Consider the following 15,043-nt stretch of genomic DNA (forward strand, 5'->3'; position numbering starts at 1 on the left):
TAAGTCAGAACTGAGCAGCAAGTGGAAATAAAAACAAATTATAATTTTCAATTACTAATTTTGAAACTGTTTCTCTAAGTCTCTGAAATTCAGTGTATCATTTTGCATGTAAGCAATAAAAATAATAATTTAAAAAAATTTCCTACTGAGTCTTTGAAATGGATTTATCATACCAACATATTAATCATATAATTGTCATTAATTACTTTTATGCTCTTTCTCTTAAGAAGGATGTGTATATATATGTATGACGGGGTCAGTCTGCTGTACAGAAGAAACTGGCACAACATTGTAAATGAACTATACTTTAATAAAAAAATAAAAAATGAAATGCAATCTGTATTCATCTCAACAAGGAAACACTACATACAAACTACTAATTATTATTCTTTTTTTTTTTTGGTTACCAAATCATTGACATTTTCTGTTACCATTTCAACATGTAAACAATAGGAATAATCTATGCATTAAGTTTGCATTATGTTTTCTCAATAAGTCTTTGAAATAAAATGCTTTATCACTTTGACATGTGAACATATAAACAGATAATTATTTTAACATGTTTCTTACAAAGCCTTTGACATACAACGTCATCATTTCAACATGTAATGATATAACACAACTAAATTTACATTCCTTTATCTTTACCGTCTTTGTTATACAGCATGTTATCATTGTAATATGCGAATAATACAGGTAAATTATCAGTTAGCTCTCTCTTACTAACCCTTGGATACACAGTGTGCATTTAACACTTAGGGTGCATCGCATTTGAGAGTAGTCAAATTTCTAGAGCTTGGGAGCCGCATATGGTTAGAATGGAGCATACGCAACAGTGAAAGGTCAGGTGAGTGTGGAAGGGCAGACGGAACGAATACATAATGGAATACTGTGTACTATGGAGGAGATGCCTATGGTACATTAAAAGAGAGCAAGAGCAGAATAAACCTAGACATAACAGAAAACCCATCTGAGGAGGTAACATTTAAGCCATGAACCCAGGGCTGCACAGGTGTCTAACAACATAAAGAGGCAAATAGGGTATGAGCAAACTATGTCAGGCAAAATGCAGAAAAAAGCCTGGTTTATGGGGGGATAAATAATTTCCCAAATGCTCTGAGAAAGAGTGGAGAAACTGATAAATCATGGGAACATGAGAGCAAGGACTCTTTCTTAGAAAATAGAACAGTACCTAAATCACAACAGATACTTGGTGAACATCTGTGGCATAAGGAATAACTGAGCCAGGGGCCTGTTACTGAAATCAGGCAGTAACACGCTGGTGAAGACACCAGTAGGTAGTGGGCACAGTCTGCTTGTTGCCTATTACTTGAATATAGTTTCTCATAAGCAACCTGAGGCCCAAAGAAATACAAGCAGTTTTCAGATCACTAGTCAGTAAAATTATTGGTTTCAACTGTTACCACATCTAGGGAGAGTTTCGATTGATGTGACTTGTGTCAAGTGCCCATCAATGGACCAAAGGCTGAGGACAAGGAAATGATGTACCACAACTCGGTTAGCTTAATGTGGTTAGTAACTTGAGCACTGTAGTTAGTAACTAGAAGATGTAGAAGACAGTGGGCAAGAGAGCAAGAAGACCTTTCAAGTTCCTCTCTTCAATTTTTAACGTTCCTCTTTTGGAGAGGTCGGTTACATATCCAATATTCCTAACCTTGGTTTCCCAGAACAGTCCAGCTTGAAAAATGTGTATCTACAAACAAGGGCTTCAGGCAAAGCAAGGGATGCTTTACTGGCCACACGTCTGTGTGGAAACAACTCCTTTTCCTGTGGAAATCACTCAGAACAAGTGGTCCAGTTCATGTCATCCCGATGGACCACCTGCAGCATCACCTTCAATTGGGCCTGAACCTCAGCAAGTTTCTGTCGGTCCAAACTGTCTTGAAAATTCCATTCGTCATAGCAATGGACAGGAACAGGGTAAATCACATGCTTCAGGTTCGTCAGGGTTGTCAAGTGCTGCAGAAGGCTCTGGAGCACAGACATTGTAATGGGGTTGAAGGCAAAGCTAAGGACACGGAGGTGGGAACAATGGCTCAGGGCTGGGAGGACAGCAGAGAGAATAGAATCAGTTATCACACAATTATTGATCTCCAAGTGTTGCAAGGTGCCTGAGACCTTCTCCAGCAGAATCTGAAAGGGCTCGGAAACTTCTGGGATCTGGTTGTTACTGAGATTCAATACCCTCAGATGGGTGGCCTGAGAGCTCTGGGACAGAACCGTGAAATCTCTAAGAGAAAGGCCACAGAAAGATAGATACAATGTATCCAACTGTCCTGGCAGGACTCTATTGAGAGAAAAAAGAAAGGTTATTTCAGAAAAATGAGGGCAATGGGTCCTGAATCATAGGTTCCTAAGGCTCTAAAATAAACAGCTGTGTCCAGATTTTGCAACAGTAGTTAACAGTTGTGGACTGGGATCAGACTTTATAGATTTGTGGCCCTGAGAAAGTGACTTTTCCACTCTGAGATGCAGGCTTGTAATCTTGAAAATGTGTACAACAGTAATGAATCTATAGGGTTGCGCAAAAGATTAAGTGAAAACATTGTATGCACTTGGTAGATAGGACATAAAGAGTGTTGGATCTGGTTCACTTCTTGGCGAGGATGGGCCTGGGAAAGCAGCCATAGGAGGGTTTCCTTTGACTGGCTCCCAGAGGACAAGCTCTCCAATCAGGGTCTGTGCCATGGAGAAAACACAGGAGCAAAACAATCTGGCGGTGTTAACTTATTCTGGCCCGGGTGTGGGCCTGTGCCTTCATGCTACAGCTTAATGGTTCTCCATCTGAATGCCTCCCCTTCCTCTCTAGAGAGCTGTAACATCCAATAGGAGAAGGACTGAGTCTTTTCCACCAATAGGTGTATAGACTTCTTAGAGTGTCTGCCCATGGTTACTGAATCAAGGAATGAATGAGTCAGCACAGCTTCCTTTCCTAACCTTGTCTTCTCCTCACCATAAGGAATCTCTCTCCCTGGGCTACTTTCAAACTCCCAGCAGTGTCCATGCAGAGGGAGAAAGAGAAAGAGGTTACAAGGAGCTTAGGAATACCCAAGCATGGAATCCTCGGTCTTAGCAATGAGAACCCCAATCCTCCCCACCCCCTCACCTGAGCAGTTTGTGCAGCTGATCTGTAAGGCAGAAGAAAGACAAGCTGAGCTCCTGGAGGTTGTCCAGCCTCCTAAGCCAGATGAGGAAAGATCTGAAGTTTCTTCTCCTATAAGTTTTAAAGGGAACATTGGATAGACTAAGGCTGTTTAGGTGGATCATCTGAGCCAAAAGTGTGATGACTTCACTCAAATAAGCCTGATTCACTTCTAGGTGATCAATGCACCCCAAATCCAGAAACTGTAGGATTCTTCTAAGGGCAGACATTTTATTGATTTGCAAATCTCTGCAGCAGAGGTGCAAGGACCCACAGCTCTGCTGAACTTTTCTACAAAGAAAGGAGTGGAACCGCTGTGTTCTCATGACGCTATTGAGGGATATGTCCACTAGCAATTCCATGGGTTCCTGAGCTGACTGAGGCTGAGACTCTGAATTACCAATCCCAAGGCACCTGACCCTATGCTTAGCTTCTTCGGTTTTAAGGATAGAGTCCTGAGAGTAAATGCATGACTGAAAACAGAAAGGGAATGTGGTCCTGATCTCAGAGCACGTTGTCTCACAGTCCGGGTCATGCCTTAAATCCAGGATCCTCAGTTTTGGCCCCCTGTAAGGAAAGGAGGAGACATAACACATGATGGGGTACTGATTTCAATATTGCCCAGCAAAGTCAATGATGGGAATTCAGGGACAGAACACTTTAACCCCTAGTTTTCACTTCATAACCATTCACCAAGACATGCTTTCCACACAAATTCGCATCTTTCAATTTTCTCCCCATACCTCCTTCAACTCTGGTCTTTCCCTGTCTGAATGCCCGTGTCCTCCTCCTGTGTAATCATCTCATGGGGAATATCCATCCATTGTGTCCTTAACCACCTCTAGCCTATACACAACTCTTTAAGACACTGAAATCCCAAAGGTGACCACAAGTGTTGGACCAATATAGCTCTGCAGAGAGCTGCACCACTCACCACTGGCTACTTTTGTAGAGATGTTAGGTATTCCCCTGTCCCAGGCTTCAGCATACTGTACCCTCCTGAGCACTCACTATGTCTCCAGTGTTCACAGTCTTACCGAGAAGAGGACTTCTGGGCAGGAAGGATCTGCAGACCATCGACCATGGCTTCCAAGTTGTCATAGTATTTCTCTTGTGCATTCAGTCGCCCAATATGGAGACAGCGAAAAGGCCAAACCCCCACAATTGCCTTTAGTATCTTCTTATGCCCACCCAAGAAGGCAGCATTGAACAATGGAACAAAGAGGTCTCTTGGGATTTCGCCCAGGGCGTGGATAGCTGCAAGCTCATTGCTCAGCAGACTCTTTGCAGCAGTTTCCAGGAGTGTGGCTGTGGTGTGTCGATCCATCTTCATAAACCTGCTTCAGAGGGAAGGATATTTAGAAATTCTGAGAAGCCATCTATGGTCTCTTATTTGCTTCCAAGGAGAGCTATGGACAAAATATGGATTGAAAATGTATACGGTGGATTGTATGGCCACCTCAAGTGACCTCTACCATGGGAAGAGAATGAAAATAGACTTGCATGTGTAGTTAATACACATGTATACGCACACACACATTTACATAAGATAAAATGCCATTAAATATCAGAGGTAAGTTAGCATAAGACAATATTAACCACCTAGCTTCCATCTTCCCAAAATTTCTCTCAAAAGGATACAAACCAATAAGGGAAATGTAGATCTGCACAAAAGTCACAGCCTCATCATTACTTTAAAATGGAGACTGCCAATAGCTCAAAATAATTGTGAGCAAAAGAGAGACAGCATCAAATCCCAGCACAAGATTTGTCACACTCCCATTGCAAGGCTTTCTGGCAAGCAAAAAGACAGACCAAGGAAAACTGCAAGAGCTATAGAAGAAGGAAAACAGTGAAGGCCTTAAAGTTGATTGAAAGCTACAGCAGAATATCTCAGCACAGAGTAATTCTAAAAAGACCAAAAAGATGTCCTAGAATGTGAGAGATCAGACTAGAGGGAAGGGACTCCAAAATCTGAGCTTTGGAAGGGACAAGGGAGGATTTAGAAGTGCTGTCCTTCAAAGATACATCTTTTAGGGAAGAATAAAGCAAAGCGGAAGAGAGAAGCATCTGCCGGCAACTGGATAATGATGGGGAAAAGAAACAAAAGGGGGAAAATAAGGATCTTGTAAGACATAAGAGAACCACCAAATCAGAACACTCACGACTTCTCCCTCCATCAACAAAACAAACAAAATAAATAAAGAGATTGTGATGCCAGGGAAAACATCACTAAAAAAAATCTAATGGTGAATATTTTACCTATGATACCAAAAGCAAGGTGGAGGAAGATGAGAAGACTAATGAACAAAAGTTTTGTGTTGTCAAACAATAGAAATTGCGCAACTAAAAATGAGAGAAGTGTGAGGAGTAGAAGAAAATAGAACAAACTTTTTATCATAATGCAGTAGGTGAGTGGTATCTAATACTGGGGGGAAATGCATGGACTAGACAGTAAAGTGTGAAGAAAACGGGTGTTTCAGGATGATATATAGTAAACATGACCAAATATATGTCTTAATGATAAAAGCCAAAACTCAGAACGAAGATACAAATCTTAGGAATATTTATGTACCAAATAACACGTTTATATAGCAAAAAAGCAAGGAGACTTAGGTAAAGGAAATAGCAAGGAACAGTTACATTAGGAGATTTACCACACCAAACTTACAAGACTGATCAAGTGGCATTAAAAAAAAGAAGTGGGATACAGACAATCTAAACAAAATGATTTGACAGAAAGCTGATGAGTAAGACAAAATATAATATAGAGATAGATATTGAGAATAGAGAGTATGTTCCTGTCAAAACTGGGATGCTAATTATCTCGCAGAGGCATCATTCATTTCTACAAAGTGGAAATATTACAAACAGTCCTCTTTAATCCAAATGCAACAAAAGTTGAAAATGGAAAGGCCTTTCCAGCTGAAAAAAATGTTAAGGCTTCTGTTTTAAAATGTTGAGTTAGGAGTTCTCTTATGGTGCAATGGGTTAAGGATCCAGCATTGTCACTGGAGCAGCTTGGGTTGCTCCTGTGGCACCAGTTCCATCCCCGGCCCAGGAACTTCCATATGCCCTGAGTGCAGCCCAAAAACATGTTTTAAAGAGGAGATACAAACTGAAGTTATAAAGAAATCTTTTAAAAGAATGGCCATGCAAAACTATGTATCAGTATCTATGGGATCCATGGAGAGCAGTGATCAGAGACAAATTCACAGCACTAAACACTTTCATGAGTAAAAATGAAAGAATGAAGATAACTGAATTAAAGGATGGCCTCAAAAAAACTAAACAACAGCAGGAGTTCCCATCATGGCTCAGTGGTTGACAAATCTGACTAGGAACCATTAGGTTGCGGGTTCAATCCCTGGCCTCGCTCAGTGGGCTAAGGATCCATTGCCATGAGCTGTGGTGCAGGTCACAGACACAGCTGGGATCCTTTGTTGCTGTGGCTCTGGTGTAGGCAGGTGGCTACAGCTCCGATTAGACCCCTAGCCTGGGAACCTCCATATGCCTCGGTGCGATCCTAAAAAAAGACCAAAAAAAAAAAGAAGGCAAAAACTAAACAATAACAAAAACCTACACAAAAACAAAACAACTAAATAAATGGAGAGATAAAAGCAGAAATGAATGTGATATAAAATAGAAAAACAAAGCAAAATCCTGGTTTTCAAAACAGACAAGCCACTAGCTTGCTTGATAAAGGAAGAAAAGGACAAATCACAGATAGATAAGATAATAAGTGACAAAGGAGAATTAATCATTGAAACAGAAACAGTAAGAGATTACTCTGCCAACCTTTATGCAAGTAAACTTGAACATCTACATGAAACAGGTAACCTCCTGGAGAAATACAGATTCCCAAAATTCTGAATCTACTGTTAGAAAGCTTAAATTAGCTCACTTTTATAGAAGAAATGAAGAAAGTTATTAAGGAATTACCCTCAAGAAGGACCTTGCTCAGATACTTTTACAGGCGAATTCTAGTAAACCATCAAATATTATACAGTACCAAAGGTTGAGGAGTTACGGAAGAACATTAGAAAGGAAGAAAACTTCCCTAACTTCTTTTAGGGAAGCAAGTAGGATGCTAATAGCTAACACGTAGATACCAAACTACTAAACAGAATATTAGCAAACATCCAACAATACATCTAGCAACCAACATACTGTGATCAAGCGGCTTTTATGCCATTAATACAAGGTTGGTTCTATACTAGGAATTCCATCGATAGCACTCACCATAGTGATATAATTAAGGACAAATATCATATGACTATCACCATAGATGCCAAGCAAACCTTTGGGAAACTTCAACACCATCCATGTTTAAAAAAGAAAAAGCTCAAGAAAAGAGGGACCAGAGACGCTTTCTTAACATGATAAAAGATACACAATTTATTCCTAATGCCAGTAGTTTTTCAGTGGGAGACTACTAGGGGTTTTCCACTAAGGTCAGGAACAAGAAAAGTATGCCCACTTTATCATTCCTATTCAGTCTTCAACTACAAGGATTAGTCAGTTGACTAAAGAAATCAATTAGATTTATAAGAATGAGTAACAAGAAGTAAAGCCACCTCTATGTGCAGATGATAGTACAGTATACCTGAAAAGCCCTGTAGAAACAATGACAAATTCAGCAAAACAATAAGAGAAATCAGCAAGATAGTGGGATATAGACTTACATACAAAAATCAATAGTGTTTGTGTCTACAAATGTCATATGCTATCACTTATATGTGGAATCTTAAAAAAAGCATACAATGAACTTCTTTGCAGAACAGATACTGACTCAGAGACTTTGAAAAAACATGGTTACCAAAGGAGACAGACTGCAGGGGTGAGGAGGAAGGGAGGGATGGGCTTGGGGTCTGGGATGGAAATGCTGTAAAACTGGGTTGTGAGGATGGTTGTACAACTATAAGCATAATAAAACGCATTGAGTTAACAAATAGTGTTTGTGTCCATACACACACACACACACACACACACCCACACACACACACACACCCACCTGGGGGACACACTGGTAAGGAAAGTCCCATATTACAATAGCTACAACAAAGATTAAATGCAGAGAAATGAACGGAATGAGAGCATCTATAGAAGGAAAATTTTCAGACACTCCTGAACGACATAAAAGAAAACGTGCATAAGTAGAAAGACATTCAATGTCCTTGGATAAGAGTAACTCAAAATTAAAAACATGCCAATTCTCCCTAGACTCATGTATAAATTTAACGAAATCAAAAATCTCAGTAAACATTTTTATGGAGTCAGACAAATGGATAAAAAAATTAACATCTTTAAAAACACATGCAAGAACAGCCAGGATATAAGTGAAAAAGAAAACCTGTGTGTGGCGAGTAGTGATACCAGAAATTAAAGCACACTATAAATAAAGGCTCTGAATTACAGCATTATGGTACCGGTACATGAACAGACAAATAGCCCAGTGGTATAGAATAGAAAACCCAGAATTACACCGATTATATGTGGAAATTTTAATATATGATAAAAGGGCATGTAAAAACATTGGGGCAAAGTTGAACATTGAATAAATGATGCTGGAACAACTGAGACATTAGGAAAGAAAATCAGTGTAGATCCATATCACACACCGTTCACGGAAATAAACTGGCGATGGGTTAGGAATCTAAACATGAAAAATGAAACCGTAACAAAGACTTAAAGAAAATATGGCAGAACTCGTCTTTCACCTCGATGTAGAGAAAGGCTTTCTAACTGTGGCTCAAACTTCCAGAGGCAATGAAAGAAAAGAATGATCAACCTGACTACACAAAAATGTCTTTAAAGGGATGGCAAATACATTATAAATAAATCAAAAGGCAACTGACAAACTGGGATAAAGTATTTGCCACATACCCCATAGACATACGAATACTCCCCCAAGTATATATAAAATTCAGAAGTATTGAGGGACAAAGGACTCACATGTCTATAAAAAATGAGCAGAAAGTTTGAACAGATAATTCACAAAAATATATGAAACAGTCCTCAAAATATAATGAGCCAAACTTCCAGACGAGCAGACAAATGCATACTAAAACCACACTGAAATATCATTTCTCATCTACCGCACAGAGGTCAGTGGCAAAGGTCCCAAAGGCAGGGCAACGAGTCCTTGTTAGCGAGGCCGTGATGCAACCATCACCCTTATAAGCTGCTAGTGGGAATGAAAACCAGTACAACCCTTCCAGAGAGAAATTTGGAAGTACCTAACAAAACTATATATGCACTTAACTTTTGGCCCAACAACCCAACTGATGGGAATATAACTTGAAGATATATTTCCACCAATACAAAAATACTTATGGACAAGATTATTCACAGTAGTATTGTCTGTAATTGCAAAATGTTGAAAGCAACGTAAATGCCCCTACATAAAGGAGTCATCCAATGCCAGTGACACAGCCATTCAAAGGAGTCCAATGCAGCCGTAAAAAAGGGCGATGAAGCTTTCTATGAAATAAGGAGTTATTTTTTGGAAAGCTGTTAAGTGAAAAAGGAAAGGCGCAAAGGAGCATTATAAAATGCTGCCCTTCATTTAGCAGACAAGGGAATATAAGAGAGCATATAAATATCAATTCATTTGTGCAAAATAAATACAGGAAAGGTGAAACCAGAAACTAAAGAGACTAGTTAATCTACAGAGGGAGCAAGCAAAAGAAATGGGGAATGGGAAGGGGGTAGAAGGGATGGGGAAAGAGGGACATTCGAACAGATGTTTTTGTGTTGCTCTGACTCTTTGAATCACAGTAATATTTCACATACCTCAAAATTAAATAAACGACATAACTAGGATGGGTGTGTGTGTGGGGAGTGAAAACTCAAATACAAACACCCAAAAATTAAACTAACTAACGAATACCTTAACCACACTGAAGAGGTGAGGAAGAAAACAGCTGAGATAAGAAACTTGGGAAAATACTACTTTGATTACATGCTCTGAAGCTTAAGACATAAAGCATCATACACAAAGACAAGCTCTTCGATCTGTTTCTAGCAAGGGTATTGGGTGGCATTTCTGCAACTACTTCATGGACACATCAGGAAGACACAAATAAGGAAATACAGATAATGAGAGCCAGGTCAGGGGAAGAAATGACAAGGCTAGAATGGATTAAAAGGAGAAGCATCAGTATGAGTTCCTGGCTTTTAGTATCTATACGTGTAGGTAGGTAGAGAAATACAGAGTTATTTGTAAGCATTAGGATTTACAACAATAAATATATTTCCTACATTTGTAGAAGAAGAGGGAGCACCTATCAGCAATGAAACCCCAGTAGCAATGAACACACACTGAGATATCGGTTTGTAGGTGTCATTCTTCAAGAAAAGGAACCAGGGCTCCTTGCAGAAGGGGTTGGATTTCATGGCCGTGATGGGGGAAAAAAAAAAAAAAAACATGATGAACTTGAACACCTTACAATGCCAGCAAGGAAGTATACAAAAAAGGATTGGGTCATTTTGAAAGAACATAGAACCAACCATAAAGAGCTCCCAATCATCAAAGCTGGAACAATTCAAGTAACTAAATAATGATATAATTTAATAAGTCATGGTATAACATAGTTCTTCATGAGTCACTACTGACATAATTTGAATAAATTATTTGACTCAAAAACTTGGAATACATTTTAGGAAATAAGTTTTATAAATAATTTCAAAATTCTTAAATAAATAAATGGAGGAAAACCGTTCTTCAGCATTCCAAAGAATAAATGTAGTAGGAAAAGGGAAATAGAAAGTCACCATAAAGTAATTAATTGTTATAGGCAACATCCACAGATGGATTCTAAAAGGAATGAATAAAAGTCTGAGAAGAAATGGAGTTCCTACTGTGGCTCAGCGGGTTAAGGACCCAAAACAGCCTCTGAGATAATGCAGGTTCCATCCCCGGCCTCGCTCAGTGGGTTAAGGATCCACTGTTGCTGCAAGCTGCAGCATAGGTCAAAGAGGTGGTTCAGATCTGGTCTTGCTGTGGCTGTGGTGCAGGCCACAGCTGCAGCTTCCATTTGACCTCTGGCCCAGGAACTTCCATATGCTGCAAGTGCGGCTGTGAGAAAAAAAAAAAAAAATTCCAAGAAGTAGGATATTTTCCTACTCTTCAAGCATTTCCAACACAAAATATATATTACTTAAAAATGGGGAAAATGGTACCACTACAAGGAAGCAACGTAGCTGTCACTAACTTAGTCAAGTGATGAAGATGAATATCATCATTAATGCAACCTATGGACATCATGTACCCCTGACATGATGCTCAGAAAAAGTCATAGAACCACTTTGGCAGTGTTGTGGTTTAAGGCCTAGAATTAAGGCACAATAACACCCATGCTTTGATCTCCTGGGGAAAACCTAGAGGGCCTCGTATGGACTAACCACAAGTTCCCCTCCCTTTGTGCTCCCAGTCTTATCATGGGAACTAAGCAGTGCGTGCTTGCCCAGTTCACCACCTGCCCAAAGAATTATTCAAACAAGCCGATCACATCCTCTTATGTGAACCAAGGGCTACCTCGTGCTCTTGTTACTACACACTGCCCCCACCCCCGCCCCAGCCCCTGCTTGTTCACTCTTTCCCAGAGCATGAGTCCTGTGAGGCTCTACCTGGTGAGCAGTGTCCTTCTTCCCCAGGCTGTGGGTAAACCTTACTAATGAGCAGCTGTGGACAGCATCTGCCCAGTGTCAGGTGTCCTGTGTTCAGCCCCCACCCCCACAACTCTAGAGGGCAAATCTCTCCATCATAAAAGGGGCGAAGGGGAGGAGAATAAAACAGGCATTCTTGCCAAAAACGTGTAACTTTCAGTCTACTCACAAGAAAACATCAGACAAACCGAAATCGACAGACACGCTTTAAAGTACCTGACCGGTATCTTCCAAAGTGTCAGGGTTGGGAAAAACCCAGAAAGTCTGTCAGCCTGGAGGAGACCAAGGAGAAATGATGGCCAAATGCAATGAGGTACCCGAAATGGGAATCCTGGAATTGAAAAAGGACATTACTGGGACAGATGGTGAAATTCAAATAAAGTATGTAGACTTGTTATTATACTGCAGCAATGTTAATTTCCTAGTTTTGATCATTTTTCTAAGGTCATAGAAGATGTTACCATCAGGGAAATACGGGTGAAGGGACCATTTCTACAAGCTTTCATTAAGTCTAAAACAATTGCAAAATGAAGGAAAAAAAAAATCAGTGGTTGAGAGTTCCTGTTGTGGCTCAGTGGTAACAAACCCGGCTAGTATCCATGAGGATGCGGGTACAATCCTTGGCCTCACTCAGTGCTTAAGGATCCGGTGTTGCCAGTGCACTGTGGTGTAGTCTGGCAGCTACATCTCCGATTCAACCTTTAGCCTGGCAACTTCCATACACTGCTAGTGCAGCCTTCAAAAGCAAAAAAAAAAAAAAAAAAAAAAAAAAAACAACAGAAAGGAAGAAAAAGAATCAGTGGTTAAAGGAATGTTTATTGTATACATGACACAGTAGTTTAGGAATAGATTCAACAACTGAAATAGGGGTAGGAGGATGGATAGGGAGTTGGAGGAACATTCATGCCACATCATCCATTAAAAAGTATTTCAAACTTTTTTAGACAGCCCATAATAAGAAATGCAAGTGCAGGCCTCTCCAAGATGTAGACGAATATTTATTTGCTCTTCAGATGAAAAAAGCATTTGTGCATATAAAAGAAATGGAACGCTATATAAATAGAAATATATATAGCTTTCAATACTTACAATTTAAAGTCTGGGATATACACAATTCAATACTTACAATTTAAAGTCTTGGATAGCAAAAGGAACCACAAACGAAACTAAGATGCAAAGGAGAAATATGACTTGTTTAAGAAGAAAAAGGCTGATGGAGGGATTTTAAAACGCGAGCACAAAAGGATTAGCCACAGAACGGAGGCGAACCCACGTAAGGACCGGGCGAGCACAGAGGGTGGACAGGAGAGAGGACCGTCGAGCAATCCAGTGGACTGCCTTCCTTCCTAGCCCATAAGCCTTGACCCTGGAAATTTCAGGCCGCCAACAGAATCGTATTTTACAGAAAAAAATGCTGATGTAACTTACCTGAACTGGAAGAAGGGTCGGAAGAACCCTGAGCGGTCCAAGACCCCAGTAGTGGGATCCAGCGCAGTGCGATCGATCGCACGGGTATGGAGACTCCGTGTTGGCGGTGCCTGGCGTTCTAACGGTTCCCTCTCAAAGTTAAAGTTTCAGGAGGAGGACTTGGATTGGCGCAGCTCAGGTCAGATGACCCCCCTATCCATCAATCATCTCTTAGTGGGAGGCGGGGCCAGATTCCAGACCCGCCCAGAGGACCCGAGTCCACAGGGGATTCTGGGTGAGAGGGTTAAGCTCATGCGCACCCCCACTGGCCTGGGTCTCCTTGGGTGGAAGGCCAGGCGTGATGCCGCTCCCTGTGGCCTGGGCGCTCCTTGGCCAGGGTCTCTGCCAGGCCGGCCCTCCAACCCACAGAGCTAAGGTCGAGGTTTATGGGCTCCGCAGCAGGGGGTGTGAGTTTCAATACCAGTGGCCACTGGATGACGAAAAGCCTTCAGACTTTAGTGTCCCCAGGGCTCTGCTCTGTTGAACAAGGGGTCAGCCCCCTCCTCCCCCCCAAAGACAGGAAGAATGTGTTCTGACCTCTGCAGTCAAGCCAGCATAGCATTTACCTTGACATTTGACAAAAGCAGTAGAACGGAGAAAACGTCCACCTGCTAATAACCGTCCAGTGCATTGCAAGGACACTTAATATAGCTCTTTCCTATGCTGTCCCTGACTCTGATTCCACTTTTTTCCTGTTTCCTTTTCCCTTCCACGTTATTTACCACCTTTGGGAATACAATATATTCTAGTCAATTTTTAAACGGTCCGCCTCCCTCAGAGGAAAAATGTTAATGACAGGAGGGCAGGAATCTTGGTTTATTTCTTCCTTAACATATCCCAAGGCCTGATAGTATTGCCTGATTCAATGGATACTCGAATCTTTTTCAAAGGAATTTCTCTCCAGCCACACTGGCCCCTCTTTGGTCCTCTAACACTGACTCGCCCAGCATGTTCCCATCCATTATGTATTTTCCTGTAGCAGCCTGCGCCCAGATATCCCTATAGCCACCTTCCTTACTAAAGTCACCTCTCTGATCACCTTATCAGACAACTCTTACTTTACTTCATGACATCTAGCATGTGATCATAGCTTTTGTGAGGTTTCATGGGGTTTTGGTGGTTTTTTTTTTTTTTCCTTGAGTTTTGTTTTTTCTCTGTTTTCTTTCTTCAACATTTCTTTCTTACACTCTAATTGCACATAAAGGGGTAGACCGGCCAGGACTGTGTTAATTTTTGTAGTACTGTGTCATCTTTCAGTAGATTGGGGTAATGGCATTGTCGACTAAAAAAATTACACAACCTGAAAGTTGAGAGTTGCATTTTATTGGGGGGTGAAATTAGCACTTAAACAAACCCAGGAGACAGCATCTCAGGTAGCCCTGAGAAACAGCTCCAAGGTGGTGAGGGAGGAGCTAGAATATAAAGGGGTTTTTGCAACAAAGGACAGGGAGCAGGAACAAAAGAGGCCTGGGCTGAAATCATTCCTCTGATATGCACATCCGCTATCAGGGCCAGTATCCTGAGTTTTCACAGCCTGTAGGACTCACCAGCTCTTACCCTAGGAGGTGACCGCATTCACAGATGCCCGTGACAGTCTTTATCCTTAACTACAGACCAGGCTGAAGTACCACCCAAGGAGGAAAAGGGGGAACATCAGGATAGGATAAAGGGGAGGGGGAGGTGCATGCAGCACCCACACATTGTACAAAAGTTTGTGGCTGATCTCCTGAAGGTCACTACCAG

At 41.0% G+C, this 15,043-nt stretch overlaps 1 protein-coding gene across 3 annotated transcripts; it reads right to left on the bottom strand.

The window, feature by feature from the left end:
- Positions 1-292: 292 nt before the first annotated feature.
- On the bottom strand, positions 293-13,395 carry LOC146394720 (melanoma antigen preferentially expressed in tumors-like). Of its 3 annotated transcripts, XM_085008792.1 has the most exons (6): positions 13,262-13,395; positions 12,960-12,999; positions 12,050-12,164; positions 4,201-4,500; positions 3,128-3,730; positions 293-2,308 (listed from the first exon to the last, which is right to left on the bottom strand). In XM_085008792.1, exons 4-6 carry the CDS (start codon positions 4,494-4,496, stop codon positions 1,798-1,800), a joined length of 1,410 nt encoding a protein of 469 aa, XP_084864918.1. In that variant the 5' UTR covers positions 4,497-4,500; positions 12,050-12,164; positions 12,960-12,999; positions 13,262-13,395; the 3' UTR covers positions 293-1,797. The 3 variants fall into 3 exon arrangements, with proteins under 3 accessions (XP_084864918.1, XP_084864916.1, XP_084864917.1); XM_085008790.1 differs by lacking the exon at positions 12,960-12,999 and having other exon boundaries at positions 13,262-13,363; XM_085008791.1 differs by lacking the exons at positions 12,050-12,164; positions 12,960-12,999 and having other exon boundaries at positions 4,201-4,503.
- Positions 13,396-15,043: the final 1,648 nt, after the last annotated feature.

The sequence above is a fragment of the Sus scrofa genome, chromosome X (genome assembly GCF_054392235.1).
Source record: "Sus scrofa isolate SSC_HxYL_T2T_F1_AM1 chromosome X, Sscrofa_HxYL_maternal_Yorkshire_Landrace_v2.0, whole genome shotgun sequence".
NCBI lineage: Eukaryota > Metazoa > Chordata > Mammalia > Artiodactyla > Suidae > Sus > Sus scrofa.